This window comes from Melanerpes formicivorus, unplaced genomic scaffold, assembly GCF_026170545.1.
Source record: "Melanerpes formicivorus ecotype bairdi unplaced genomic scaffold, bMelFor1.0.p_v2 SCAF_17, whole genome shotgun sequence".
Taxonomy (NCBI): domain Eukaryota; kingdom Metazoa; phylum Chordata; class Aves; order Piciformes; family Picidae; genus Melanerpes; species Melanerpes formicivorus.
In genome coordinates this window covers 16,190,413-16,204,662 of record NW_027142369.1, presented here as the reverse complement: position 1 = coordinate 16,204,662, position 14,250 = coordinate 16,190,413, and the positions used below count along the sequence as shown (strand labels likewise).

At 50.8% G+C, this 14,250-nt stretch overlaps 1 protein-coding gene across 1 annotated transcript in view; it reads right to left on the bottom strand.

Annotated features, from left to right (window-relative positions):
• Positions 1-14,250, bottom strand: part of NEMF (nuclear export mediator factor) — a 31,815-nt gene that overhangs the window by 17,101 nt on the left and 464 nt on the right. The window contains exons 2-12 of the mRNA XM_068149143.1: positions 13,224-13,292; positions 12,265-12,367; positions 8,613-8,738; positions 8,385-8,533; positions 7,426-7,493; positions 6,112-6,198; positions 5,279-5,355; positions 3,427-3,497; positions 3,265-3,340; positions 2,167-2,229; positions 1,247-1,324 (exon numbers count right to left, since the gene is read on the bottom strand). Of these exons, the coding sequence (XP_068005244.1) occupies positions 1,247-1,324; positions 2,167-2,229; positions 3,265-3,340; positions 3,427-3,497; positions 5,279-5,355; positions 6,112-6,198; positions 7,426-7,493; positions 8,385-8,533; positions 8,613-8,738; positions 12,265-12,367; positions 13,224-13,292 (967 nt within the window). The remainder of the gene's footprint in view (positions 1-1,246; positions 1,325-2,166; positions 2,230-3,264; positions 3,341-3,426; positions 3,498-5,278; positions 5,356-6,111; positions 6,199-7,425; positions 7,494-8,384; positions 8,534-8,612; positions 8,739-12,264; positions 12,368-13,223; positions 13,293-14,250) is intronic.

Here is a 14,250-nt window from a genome sequence, read left to right as displayed (position 1 = left end):
AATAAATACAGAGAGGTGTTCACAGGGCTGAGTGCTGGGGCCTCCTCACTTTCATATGTCTATCAATGATCTGGATGAGTGCACTGAGGCACCCTCAGTAAGTTTGCAGACAACAAGGAGTTGAGCAAGAGTGCTGATCTGCTTGAGGGTAGGGAGGCTCTACAGAGCAACCTGGATAGGCTGGATCCATGGGCTGAGTTCAGTGGGATGAGGTTCCACAACGCCAGGTGCTGGGTCCTGCACTTGGGTCACAACCATCCCATGAACACTCCAGGCATAGGGCAGAGTGGCTGGAAACTGCCCAGCAGAAAAGGACCTGGGGGTGTTGGTTGACAGCCAGCTGAAGATGAGCTAATAATGTGCCCAGGTGGCCAAGAAAGCCACCACCATCCTGGCCTGGATCAACGATAGTGTGGCCAGCAGGACTAGGGCAGGGATTGTTTTCCTGTACTCAGCATTGGTGAGGCCAGACCTTGAATACTGGGATCAGTTTTGGGCCTCTCACTCTGAGAAGGACATTTTGCTGCTGGAGCATGTCCAGGGAAGGGCAGTGAAACTGGTGAAGGTTTAGAGCACAAGTCTTGCAAGGAGCAGCTGAAGGTTGTACATCCTGGAGAAAAGGCTGAGAGGCTCTCTACAACTTCCTGAAAGCAGACTGGAGCAAGGTGGGGGTTGGAGCCCTCTGCCAAGCAACAAGTGATAGGACAAGACAAAATGGCCTCAAGTTGGACCAAGAGAGGCTTAGGTTGGACATTAGGAAACATTTCTTCTCACAATGGGTTGTCAAGGCCTGGAACAAGCTGCCCAAGGCAGTGGTGGAGTCCCCACCCCTGGAAAGATTTCAAAGCTGTGCAGATGTGGTGCTGAGGGACACGGTTTAGTGGTGGACTTGGACTTGGTTAATGGTTGGATATGATGGCATTGAAGGTTTTTTTCAACTTAAACAGCCATGATTCTGTGAAATCCTGGAATGGCATTGACAAATTGATCACATAGGACAATGGCCAACTTGACTCCTGACAGCAGAGCAGCTCAAGGAAATTTTGGGCAAGAAAGGTACAAGGCATTCCAAAGGCAGCAGACCCCACTGGGCAGGCCTAGGCTTCCTGAGGGGCTCCAGGGTGCTCAGTGACAACAGAAGGCTTCCCTTTGGGGTCTGACACCATCCAGAGCAGGCACAATTCTTCATGAAACACTCCATTATCTTCTTAGTTAAAAAAGTAACACCAGGGCAGCTGAGTCTTACCTGAGCTTGCTGGAGAGCTTCTAGTCTGTGCTCATGGTCACGACGGACATTTTCAAGTTTCTTCAAGGCTTGTTTTTCCTCAAAGAAAAAAAACCAACAACAAATTAACAAAAAAATCAATTATATGACTTGTATTCCCAGCAGAACCAACATCACACATCTTGAAATCTACACCCTGACTACCACAGACTCAGCACTCTATCAAGAATGTATCACTATCAGCAATAGTGTGACCAACAGGACCACAAAAGTGATTGCCCTCCTGTACTCGCTGCTGGTGAGGCCACACCTTCAGTACTGGGTTCAGTTTTGGGCTGGCCCCTCAATCCAAGAAAAACATTGAGATGCTGGAGCATGGCCAGAGGAAGGCCACAAAGCTGGTGAAGGGTCTGGAGAACAGGTCTGGTGTGGAGCAGTTGAGGGAGCTGGGGTTTTTCAGCCTGGACAAGAGGAGGCTGTGGGGAGACTTCATTGCTCTCTACAGCTCCCTGAAAGGAGGTTGGAGCTAGGTGGGGATTGGTTACTTCTCCCTAGTAACAAGTGATAGGACAAGAGGAAATGGCCTCAAGTTGCACCAGAGGAGGTTTAGGTTGGACATTAGAAGAAACTTCTTCACTGAAAGCAATCTAAAACACTGGAACAGGCTGCCCAGCTGGGTGGTTGAATCCCCATCCCTGAAGGTGTTTATATGAGGCGGAGATGTGGTGCTGAGGGACATGGTTTAGCACCAGACCTGGTAGAGTTGGAGAATGGTTGGACTTGGATGATCTTAATGGTCTTTCCCAACCAAAATGGATTCCGTGTGTTCCACAGCAATAATAAGGAATGAGACCTCCCTCACCACAGGCTACAAGAACCAAGTGAATTGCATGAAGCTCAGAGAGCCACCTCAGTTGCCCCGGTCTTGGATGACAACATACCTGCTGCAGGGCTTTCAGATCAATTTTCTGTCCCTCCAGCTTGGAGTAGAACTCATCTGTTGCCTGTAAGAGAAAATCAGCTATCAGAGTCCCCAAGCTGCACTAACTTACACCAGGAACAAGCAGATAGAGGTGGCTCTGCTCACAAGAGGTGGCTATGAAGCACTAAGAGAGAAGAAAAACGTGACAACTTCCTCCATTTTACCTTTGCATGAGATGAGTTCAGCAAGACCCTCAAGGATGTGTCTTACTGCAAACCAGGGGTTATGCACAAGTAAATAACTGTCAAAGCTACAGGCCATTTTGCTCTTGGTTTTGGTGGGTATTTTTTGCTAGGAAATGGGGGAAATGAAGCTGCAGTTTGACATTGTGCCCTTCAGGTTAAAGAACTGCAAATCTAGACCTGTCTGTCTGGAATTCCTCCTGCTTCAATAAGTCAATTTTAAAAGTAATAATAAACAAGACACAAAGAAAAAGACCAAAAATATGCCCAAGAACCGCTTCTGGTGTTCAAGTTGCCAGAGAGAGTGCTTAAAACTTAAGGAGAGGAAGGTTTTGGGCTGTTTGGATCATCAGTAGTGTGAAAACAGTGGCAGAAATTCAGCCAAGAAGCGTGGATAGGAAAGTGAAACGGAATTCTGGAGATCAAAGTCAGGAACAACATGCAGTTAATGATTTCAGATGTTTATGAGTCAAGGCCCAGGAAGAAATAGCACTTCAAGGACACACTCAGTCAAGTGCCTGAAGCTTTCAAAGTAGTAACTAGGAGAAGTATAAATGATCACATTTATACTGACTGTTTGCCTCCAGCAATAACTCAGTGTCTGAGCTGGTAACAGCCACATCAGCCCAGGTTCCATGCACACCTCCAGTCAGTGCTACAAGCCTTATTTCAGCCATGGGACCTGAGCTCACCGAGACAGCACTGCTCAGGAGCAGCCTAAAGGCTCTGCTTTAGTTGGCCTTTTCTGTGTAAAACACTTTATCCACAAAAATCCATCATCTCTTCCAAGGTCTATGTTTTCATTAACAACTTCTCTAAGTACACTTTAGCATCAACTAAAGCACTTAAGTACAGTATCAGCAAAAGCACTGTACCTTATTGAATGAGTCAAATTCCAAGTAGGGGCATTTTGCATGTTGAGAAAACAAGAAAGGATGAAATTCCTCATATCTGTAAAATACACATTTGATATTATCACCTGAAAACTAGTTGATCTTATACAGAATAGCAGAAAAAGAAAGGCTTCAAATATTTACGTGTAGATCTCTTCTGCTGGTTTATCTGCTTCCAGACTTGGCTTTTTCTCCTTTTTCTGGATAATGTAACCCTAAAAGAACATAGAAATACATCATCAGCATCTGTCTTTGAAAAAGATTCCAACTCATCTTGATAAGGCAGCAAGTTTTAGGTGCTAACCTACTGATCATAGAATAGAATCATAGAACGCATTGGGTTGGAAGAGACCTTTAGAGGTCATCTAGTCCAACTCCCCTGCAGTGAGCAGGGACATCTGCAACTACAGAGAGCTACAGGGCCCCATCAAGCCTGACCCTGAAGAATGTCTTCAGGGATGGGACCCCACCACCTCCCTGGGCAACCTGTTTCAGTGTTCCACCACCCTCTTAGGACTTCTTCTTAATGTCCAAATCAGCATGAGACTGAATCATTCTATCCAGGAGACCCTGTGGCAGACGTGCTGTTTCTCACCAAGTAAAGCCCTGACCTTCTGCTTGACTCCAGCTTCTTCCAGAAAATAAAAAAGTGGGCTTCTCTTAGAAACCCCAGCACAATCTTACAGCATCTCACACAGATGCAGCGTTTACACAGACTCACAAAATGGTTTGGGTTGAAAAGGATTTTCAAGATCATCTAGTTCCAAACCCCCTGCCATGGGCAGGGACACCTTCCATTATCCCAGGTTGCTCAAGGCCTCATCCAACCTGGCCATGAACACCTCCAGGGAGGGGGCATCCACAACCTCCCTGGGCAACTTGTTCCAGTGTCTCACCACCCTCACTGTCTAAATCTCTCCTCAAGCTTCACACGCACGTTGTGGTGTAACCCTGGACAGCAGCTAAGCATAACACAGATGTTTGCTCACTCCCCCACCCAGTGGGATGAGGGAGAGAACTGGACCCAAAAGAAAATAGGTTAAGACAAAAACCAATTTGGTAGGAGAGAAAAGGAAGGGAAAATACTAATAATATAAAATATACACAAGTGATGCACAATACAATTGCTCACCACCTGCTGATCAGTGCCCAGCCACTCCTCAAGCCAGCTGCCCCCAGTTTATATACTGGCTGTGATGCCATATGGTACGGAACATCCTTTTGGCCAGTTTGGGACAGCTGTCCTTGCTGTGTCCCTCCTTCTAGTTCCTTCTGCACTCCCAGGCTCTGCTGGCAGGGCATAAGAAGCTGAGAAGTCCTTGTCTTAGTATAAACACTGCTTAATTACAACAAAACCATCAGTGTCTTATCACCACAATTCTCACACTAGATCCAAGACACAGCATTGCACCAGCTGCTAGGAGGAAAATTAACTTTCTCCCAGCTGAAACCAGGGCAATGCTACTGAAGCAAAAGCCCAGTTCTCATACATCATCTGCTTGTAAATTATTTAATTGCTGCATATCCAGTGCAAGGCAACAATTTTTATACCCTGTCACTACCTGGAACCCAAGCTCACAGTAAAATCTGAAGGTTGTAACACCAGGAACAAAGAATCCCAGCATGGCGGGGGTGGAAGGGACCTCTGGAGATCATGCAGCCTCCCTGCTAAAGCAGGGGCACCCAGAGCAGCCTGGATCACAATGTCCAGGTGGCTTTGGAATCTCTCCAGAGAAGGAGACTCTACAACCTCTCTGGGCTGCCTGCTCCAGGGCTCCAGCACCCTCACACCAAACAAGATTCTCCTCCTGTTCAGATGGAACCTCCTGGGTTCCAGTTTGTGCCCACTGCCCCTTTTCCTGTCACTGGGCACCACTGAAAAGAATCTGGCCCCAAAAGCAAAGCCTCCAAAACAAGTGCTGAGCAACACCTGCCTCCCCATTGAGCTCTGCAGTTCCTGTCTAACTGGTAACCAAACTGCCCAGCTGGGACCCACCTTCCCACTGAAGTTGTCAGTCAGTGCCATATATTCTTCAGCTTTCTCTAAAGCAGTGAGCACTTTTTCAATATTTTCTAAGGAGAGAAAAGGGAAGGAGTATTTCAGAAGAGCTAAACCAGAAAGATATTTTTATCTAAACATAGCACAAAACTAATCAACAGAAGACCCAAGCAACTGCTCTTCAGTCCCTGAAGCAACCTGTCCACCTTAACCAGGTGAAGTAGGATTCTAGGCTATCTCAAGAATAACATCCCAGATATTCCTTCAATCCTGGTACTTCACCACAGCTATCACTGCGTGTTCTGAACAAGCTCTTTGCTAGAAAGTTGATTTATTACAGCACCATACTCAAATCCTTTTGATTTATGGCAAATATAAAGCACACAAGAAAAATAAGACTACAGGAAAACCAGCTCTGACTTTACAACCCCAATCTGTACTTTTCCAGTAAAAGTGAAGCTGCTGCTTTATCAAATCCCCACCAAGTTTGCTGCAAATAAAGGAAGATGGGGACTTTTACATTAAAATGATGATTTTGTTTAATGTTAAAATAACCTTTTACATGGCCAGAATTCCCCTGATGTTTAAGGCACCATCTCATTACAAAATCATCTAGACTAGAGGAGGACTTTGATGTTTTATTTATGACATATGCATAATTAAAGAGTTTTAATGTAAACAGTGATGCTCCCTGACTTAAAAACATTAATAGTATAAAACCATATGGTCAGAACTAGAGCTTTAAGGAAGCCTCATTTCTGTCTCTACTATATAGACATCAAAATGACCAGGGATAGAGTACAGCCTTTAAAACATCCTTTCCTACAAACCTTTACTTTCCATATGCTGATTTATTTTGACAGAACCAGGAAATCCAACTTCTAGAAGGCAATGTTCAATGAGAGTGGCTCCATAAGCTGTTACAAGAACATAATGAAGAATCATCAGTAGAAGACATTCACAATGAAATCTCTATTCATACTGAAATGCTGTGTTTCAACAAGCTAGAGCCATGGAACTGCAGCCAGTCCTTAGGATGGGGAGAGGGAAGGAGTTATGGTCCCAAATTCAGGAGGCAGAGCCCAGGAAAAACAGATAATCGTGGTGGTTCTCTAAGAAATGCTCCCTGCCTGGGTTTCAGCTCACAGCTGATTGGTTCTTACATACTTAAGGGTGCTTAGGTTCATCTGGAACTGGGAAAGGTCTAGGATAGGGTGACAATATACCAGGAGGATGGGCTTTGCTGGCTGCCAGAGAACACCCAGATAGATACATCAAGCATCCTAGATTTACCACACTGGTCACCGCTTCAGGGACTGGTGGCACTGGCATCCTCCAACCACTTCCTACCAACATCCTTGCCCTGACTTTACACTTTTATCTCCTGTTTGATTCAGAGATTCATAGAATGGTTTGGATTGGAAAGGACCTGCAAGATCATCTAGTTCCAACACCCCTGCCATGGGCAGGGACACCTTCCGCTAGACTACACTGCTCAAGGCCTCATCCAACCTGGCCATGAACACCTCCAGAGAGGGGACATCCATGACATCCCTGGGCAACATGTTGCAGTGTCTCACCACCCTCACTGGAAAGAATTTCTAAATCTCCCCTCCTCAAGCTTCAATCCATTCACCCTCATCCTACCACTACAAATCCTTGTAAAAAGTCCCACTTGGATTCCACTGAAGATAAGACACTGGGCAAAATATATCAAGACAGAGTTCTAACAGAGATACTGTCAGATCCTCATCGCTGCAGGATCATGGCAAGACCCACCTCTTCATTCAGCTGGCTTGGAATCAAAAAAATCTCCTCTGTTTTCAAAGGCTTCTATTGTTTGTCAGTTTTCAAACGGATTGTCATCGACAACATCAAACAGAGAAGACTGCTTGAAGTTGTTCAGATTTCCAGGATCACAGAATCATAGACTGGATTGGGTTGGAAGGGACCTTCAAGATCACCTAGTTCCAAACCCCCCTGCCACAGACAGGTGGCATCTGCAGTGCCACACCACTAGGTTGCTCAAGGCCCTCTCCAGCCTGGCTCTGAGCATTTCCAGGGTTGGACTCTCCACAACTTCATCATCTAAACATGATGTGCATTGACCCCACTTGGTTTTCTAACAGCAAACAAGTACTTACGAAGATGTGGGTTAAGAACCCTCTTCAGCTGTTCCTCTTTGGGTGCATTCAAGATTATTTCAGTTAACCTGTGAAGGGTAACAGAGAGCAGTAATGCCAGAGGACAATGGAGTTTAAGGCTATGATGTATTGCTACAAAATATTTTCAGTTTCCAAAATGGAAATGCAAAATGGCCTATAAATGTGAAAAGGAACAGTACAGGTTAGGGGTTGAGCTGCTGGAAAGCAGATCTGTGCAGTGCTGGTGGATAAGTTCACCATGAGCCAGCAATGTGCCCTCATGGCTAAGAAGGAAAATGGTCTCCTGGGGTGCATGAAAAATGATGTGGTCAGCACATCAAGGGAGGTTCTCCTACCCTCTACTCTACCCTCTACTCTCCTACCCTCTAACCTAGAGAAGCCACATCTGAAGTACTGGGTCCAGTCCTGGGCTCTCCAGTTCAAGACAGACAGGGAACTACTTGAAGGAGTCAAGCAAAAGCTATAAAGATGCTGAGGGGCTTGGAGCATTTCTGTGAGGAGGAAAGGCTGAGAGACCTGGGGTTATTTAGCCTGCAGAAGGCTGAGAGAGGATCTTCCCAATGCTGATCAATAACTAAAGGGCTGGGGGCAAGAGGATGGGGTCAGGCTCTTGTCAGTGGTGCCCAGCAGCAGCAATGGAGGTTCCAACTGAAGACGAGGAGAAACTTATTTGGTGTGAGGGGAAACTTCTTTGGTGAGTCCTGTGGAGTCTCCTACTCTGGACAGATTCCAAACCCACCTGCACATTGTGATCCTGGACAAGCTGCTGTAGGTGACCCTGCTTTAGCAGAGGGGTTGGACTGGATGATCTCCAGAGGTCCCTTCCAACCCACACCATGCTGAGATTCTGTGAAAGAACTACTCAAAGAGAAGCTGCCTTTCACAGTTCCATGGAATTTGGGTTTATTCCAGTAGAAACACCATCTAAAAGCAATTACCTTTCCAGGGTTGGCAGAGGGGCAGGAGCTTTTGCACTGTCCACTGGGTATTTCTCCCGAACTGCAAACCTGACATCGTCAGCTTCATCTGTGCGGAACCTCAGGATGTTTAAAATGATGTATTCATGGTCTGTCAGGACAATGTTACCCTGCAAGCACACCAGAGGGTACCATCAGCAGAGCCGTGTGCTCATGTCCTTGCTTACAGCGTAGCAACACCACACTCACCCTGTCATACAGCTCGACAATCAAGTGATAAGCAGCCTCATCGCTCCCAAACTGGAAGTCCACGATTCTGTCTATCCCCAGCTGTGTCACACTGACGAGCCTCCTGGTCTTTAAGTGCTTACGGCACTGTAATGACAGCAAAAATGTCTGTGAGATGATACAAACAGACCTGATGGGTGTCAAGGGTCCCCGAAGATCTCTCTCCCTCTACCTGGAAGTGCTCACGAGCAAAACGGACAGGGTCTCAAGCAACCCAGTCTAATGGAACAGGCATGACAGGGGTGTTGTACTAGGTGATCATTAAGGTCCCTTCCAACCTAAACCACTCTTCCACCTCGGTCTCACCTCCTGCCACTCCTGCCACTCCTTCCCCCTGTCTCACCTCCTGCCACCCCTTCCCACTCGGTCTCACCTCCGGCCACACCTACCCATCGGTCTCACCTCCTGCCACCCCTTGACCCTCGGTCTCACCTCCTGCCACCCCTTCACCCTCGGTCTCACCTCCTGCCACCCCTTCCCCCTCGGTCTCACCACCTGCCACCCCTTGACACTCGGTCTCACCTCCTGCCACCCCTACCGCCTCGGTCTCACCTCCTGCCACCCCTTGACCCTCAGTCTCACCTCCTGCCACCCCTTCCCCCTCGGTCTCACCTCCTGCCACCCCTTGACACTCGGTCTCACCTCCTGCCACCCGTACCGCCTCGGTCTCACCTCCTGCCACCCCTTGACCCTCAGTCTCACCTCCTACCACACCTACCCCCTCGGTCTCACCTCCTGCCACCGCTTCCCCCTCGGTCTCACCTCCTGCCACCCCTACACCCTCGGTCTCACCTCCTGCCACCCCTTCACCCTCGGTCCCACCTCCTGCCACCCTTTCCACCTCGGTCTCACCTCCTGCCACCCTTTCCCACTCGGTCTCACCTCCTGCCACCCCTTGACCCTCTCTCTCACCTCCTGCCACTCCTTCCCCCTGTCTCACCTCCTGCCACCCCTTCCCACTCGGTCTCACCTCCGGCCACCCCTTGCCACTCGGTCTCACCTCCTGCCACCCCTCAATCCTCGGTCTCACCTCCTGCCACCCCTTCCGACTCGGTCTCACCTCCTGCCACCCCTTCCCCCTCGGTCTCACCTCCTGCCACCCCTTCCGACTCGGTCTCACCTCCTGCCACCCCTTCCCCCTTGGTCTCACCTCCTGTCACCCCTTCCCCCTTGGTCTCACCTCCTGCCACCCCTTGACCCTCGGTCTCACCGCCTGCCGCCCTTTCCACCTCGGTCTCACCTCCTGCCACCCCTACCCCCTCGGTCTCACCTCCTGCCACCCCTTCCGACTCGGTCTCACCTCCTGCCACCCTTTCCCCCTCGGTCTCACCTCCTGCCACACCTACCCCTTCGGTCTCACCTCCTGCCACTCCTTCCCCATCGGTCTCACCTCCTGCCACCCCTTGACCCCTCTCTCTCACCTCCTGCCACCCCTGGACCCTCAGTCTCACCTCCTGCCACCCCTACCGCCTCGGTCTCACCTCCTGCCACCCCTTGACCCTGGGTCTCACCTCCTACCACCTCTACCCCCTCGGTCTCACCTCCTGCCACCCCTACCCCCTCGGTCTCACCTCCTGCCACCCCTTCCGACTCGGTCTCACCTCCTGCCACCCTTTCCCCCTCGGTCTCACCTCCTGCCACTCCTTCCCCATCGGTCTCACCTCCTGCCACCCCTTGACCCCTCTCTCTCACCTCCTGCCACCCCTGGACCCTCAGTCTCACCTCCTGCCACCCCTACCCATCGGTCTCACCTCCTGCCACCCCTTGACCCTCGGTCTCACCTCCTGCCACGCCTTGACCCTGGGTCTCACTTCCTGCCACCCCTTCCCACTCGGTCTCACCTCTGGCCACCCCTTCACCCTCGGTCTCACCTCCGGCCACACCTACCCATCGGTCTCACCTCCTGCCACCCCTTGACCCTCAGTCTCACTTCCTGCCACCCCCTTCCCCCTCGGTCTCACCTCCTGCCACCCCTACCGCCTCGGTCTCACCTCCTGCCACCCTTTCCCCCTCGGTCTCACCTCCTGCCACCCTTTCCACCTCGGTCTCACCTTCTGCCACCCTTTCCCCCTCGGTCTCACCTCCTGCCACCCTTTCCACCTCGGTCTCACCTCCTGCCACCCCTTGACTCTCGGTCTCACCTCCTGCCACCCCTTCCCCCTGGGTCTCATCTCCTGCCACCCCTTGACCCTCGGTCTCACCTCCTGCCACCCCTTGACCCTCGGTCTCACCTCCTGCCACCCCTTCACCCTCGGTCTCACCTCCTGCCACCCCTTCACCCTCGGTCTCACTTCCTGCCAACCCTACCCCTCGGTCTCACCTCCTGCCACTCCTTCCCCATCGGTCTCACCTCCTGACACCGCTCTCCACTGGGTCTCACCTCCTGCCACCCTTTCCCCCTCGGTCTCACCTCCTGCCACCCTTTCCCCCTCAGTCTCACCTCCTGCCACCCCTTCCCCCTCGGTCTCACCTCCTCCCACCCCTTCCCCCTCGGTCTCACCTCCTGCCACTCCTTCCCCATCGGTCTCACCTCCTGACACCGCTCTCCACTGGGTCTCACCTCCTGCCACCCTTTCCCCCTCGGTCTCACCTCCTCCCACCCCTTCCCCCTCGGTCTCACCTCCTGCCACCCCTTCCCCCTCGGTCTCACCTCCTGCCATCCCTTCCCCCTCGGTCTCACCTCCTCCCACCCCTTCACCCTCGGTCTCACCTCCTCCCACCCCTTCCCCCTCGGTCTCACCTCCTCCCACCCCTTCCCCCTCGGTCTCACCTCCTCCCACCCCTTCCCCCTCGGTCTCACCTCCTGCCATCCCTTCCCCCTCGGTCTCACTTCCTGCCACCCCTCGAGCCTCGGTCTCACCTCCTGCCACCCCTCGACCCTCGGTCTCACCTCCTGCCACTCCTTCCCCCTCGGTCTCACCTCCTGCCACCCCTTCCCCCTCGGTCTCACCTCCTGTCACTCATTCTCCCTCGGTTTCACCTCCTGCCACCCCTCGAGCCTCGGTCTCACCTCCTGCCACCCCTCGACCCTCGGTCTCACCTCCTGCCACCCCTCGACCCTCGGTCTCACCTCCTGCCACTCCTTCCCCCTCGGTCTCACCTCCTGCCACCCCTTCCCCCTCGGTCTCACCTCCTGTCACTCATTCTCCCTCGGTTTCACCTCCTGCCACCCCTTGACCCTCGGTCTCACCTCCTGCCACCCCTTGACCCTCGGTCTCACCTCCTGCCACCCCTCGACCCTCGGTCTCACCTCCTGCCACCCCTCGACCCTCAGTCTCACCTCCTGCCACCCCTTGACCCTCGGTCTCACCTCCTGCCACCCCTTGACCCTCGGTCTCACCTCCTGCCACGCCTTGACCCTCGGTCTCACCTCCTGCCACCCCTTCCCACTCAGTCTCACCTCCTGTCACTCATTCTCCCTCAGTCTCACCTCCTGCCACCCCTTCCCCCTCGGTCCAACCTCCAGCCACCCCTTTCCCCTCAGTCTCAACTCCTGCCACTCTTCCCCTCTGTCTCAATTCCTCTTTCTGTTTTCCTGACTCCAAGGTAAGAATATAGAATTGCTTTCTTATATTCAGCCACCCTCTCAAGAAGAAACTGTGAGTGAGTTTACCTTCATTGCAAAGCTGGATGGCATCATGTTTTTTGGCCACTCAAACTCAGTCATGTGAATGCGTATACCAGATTCCAGCAGCAGTGTGGCCTTGCAGTCTGATCTGTAAACAAAACAAAGACTCAAACACTTGGCACATGAGCAGCCACCTCTCACCACCCACCAGTTTGCACTGGAATGAGATCAGAGCACCACAAACCAGCAGCACACTACGAACAGAAAATAATGAGCTGGAAAACTGATTGAACAGTGCTGTAGACAGCAAAAAGACATCACAGAACAGTTTGGGTTGGAAAAGACCTTTAAGTTTATCCAGTCAAACACTTCTCTAACTCCACCATGTCTGGGGATAAACAATGTCCCTCAGCACCACATCCCTATGTCTTTTAGAACGAATCATAGAATGCGTTGGGTTGGAAGGGACTATCAAAGCTCATCTTGTCCAACTCCTCTGCATTGAGGAGGGACATCTTTAACCAGATCAGATGCCCTGAAGTTCATGGGTAATTTGGCCAAGCCAAAGGGAGTTAAACATTCTCCAATACAAGTGGAGGCAAAGATGAGCAAAATTCCATCCAGACAGTGATGGAATGGGCAGGTTCATGACATCACATCAGCTCTACCTCCCAATTGGCCTGAGCACCAGGATCACCATTTCTGCTCTTCATTCTTCCAACTCTTCTATTCCCTCCCCATATAAAAAGAAATTTTGGCAATTGTGTGGTTTTGCTCCAACACCTTTGGACTTCTGTATGTTTTCTGCAGTATTTCACCCTTCATATGCTACCTCCTGAGAAATTCCTGGGTAAAAATTACTGCATTTTACCAAGGAACAGCAGAATTTCACTGAAAAGCCATCAGAAAAGCCACACTTCTGTCAACAGAAATTACATATGTACAACAAAATCTAGTTCTGATATGGACAGCCACAGCGCAGAGAAAGGTGAAGAAGGTCTTACTTGTGAAGGCGGATGAGATAGGTCTTGTTATCCACATCATAAACATTGTTCACTCTCATTCCCAATAAGCTGTCAAAAAGAAAACACATGCTTTGGAGAATGCAGTATACAAACCACACAAGTGGCTGAAAAAAATAATTCCCAGTGGTAATTAAAATATAGAGAAGTGAGAGGTACGATGAATTGCCAAGCAGTAACCAAAGAGGCAGCAAAGGAAGCTTAACAGAATGAGCTGGAAGCCAAACAACCAAGAAATGGAGAAACCGCTATGAAAAAAGTGCAACGAGCTAAACAAGCTGCAACCAGAGAGCTTTTGGATCTCTAATACATGATGGAGGCCAAGCTGCCAGCTCCTGCAAGCATTCCTCTCTGTAGCAGGGATACAAAATTTACTGGTTATATTGGAATGCTTTGCTTCTCTGGACTAATTCTGCATCACTCAGGGAGCCCTTTGCATGCATGTGGCACTGGTAGCCTCAGCACAAGCACAGAAACGGTTTGGGAGGGGGTCACCAAGGGGCTGAATATGCAGATTGCTCCGGACACCAAAAGGGCATCAGAGCGCCTCGGGGATATGGACTGAGAAGCACTGGAGCTTCCCAGCTGGGTGGGAGAATAAATGACAAACTAGAGGGCCTTCCCCGTGCATACAGGAAAGGGAGAGCACTCAACTGCTCCCCAGGGAGAGGCTGGAGGACGTAAGTAGGACAATGAGAGGGGGCACAAGAGCACCAGGCCTTCCCTGATAGGGTAACAAGAGAGACAGAGAGGACTGAGTGGCAGAAAGATGTGCTGGGGACACTCGGGCAGCATCAAATGGGCCCTGTGCTGCCACAGCACATGACAGAGGTGCAGCCACAGCGTGGGGCTGGGCTCCCCAGAGTGTTACACAGTCTCTGTATGGGGATGGTGCAATGACCCCAAAGCAGAACAGCACCGGGGAGGGCTGAAAGGTGGGGCGCGCCATGGGGAGGGAGGAGGACTGGCTGAACTGTCAGATGGGGCACTGCGAAGAGCCACAGCTGAC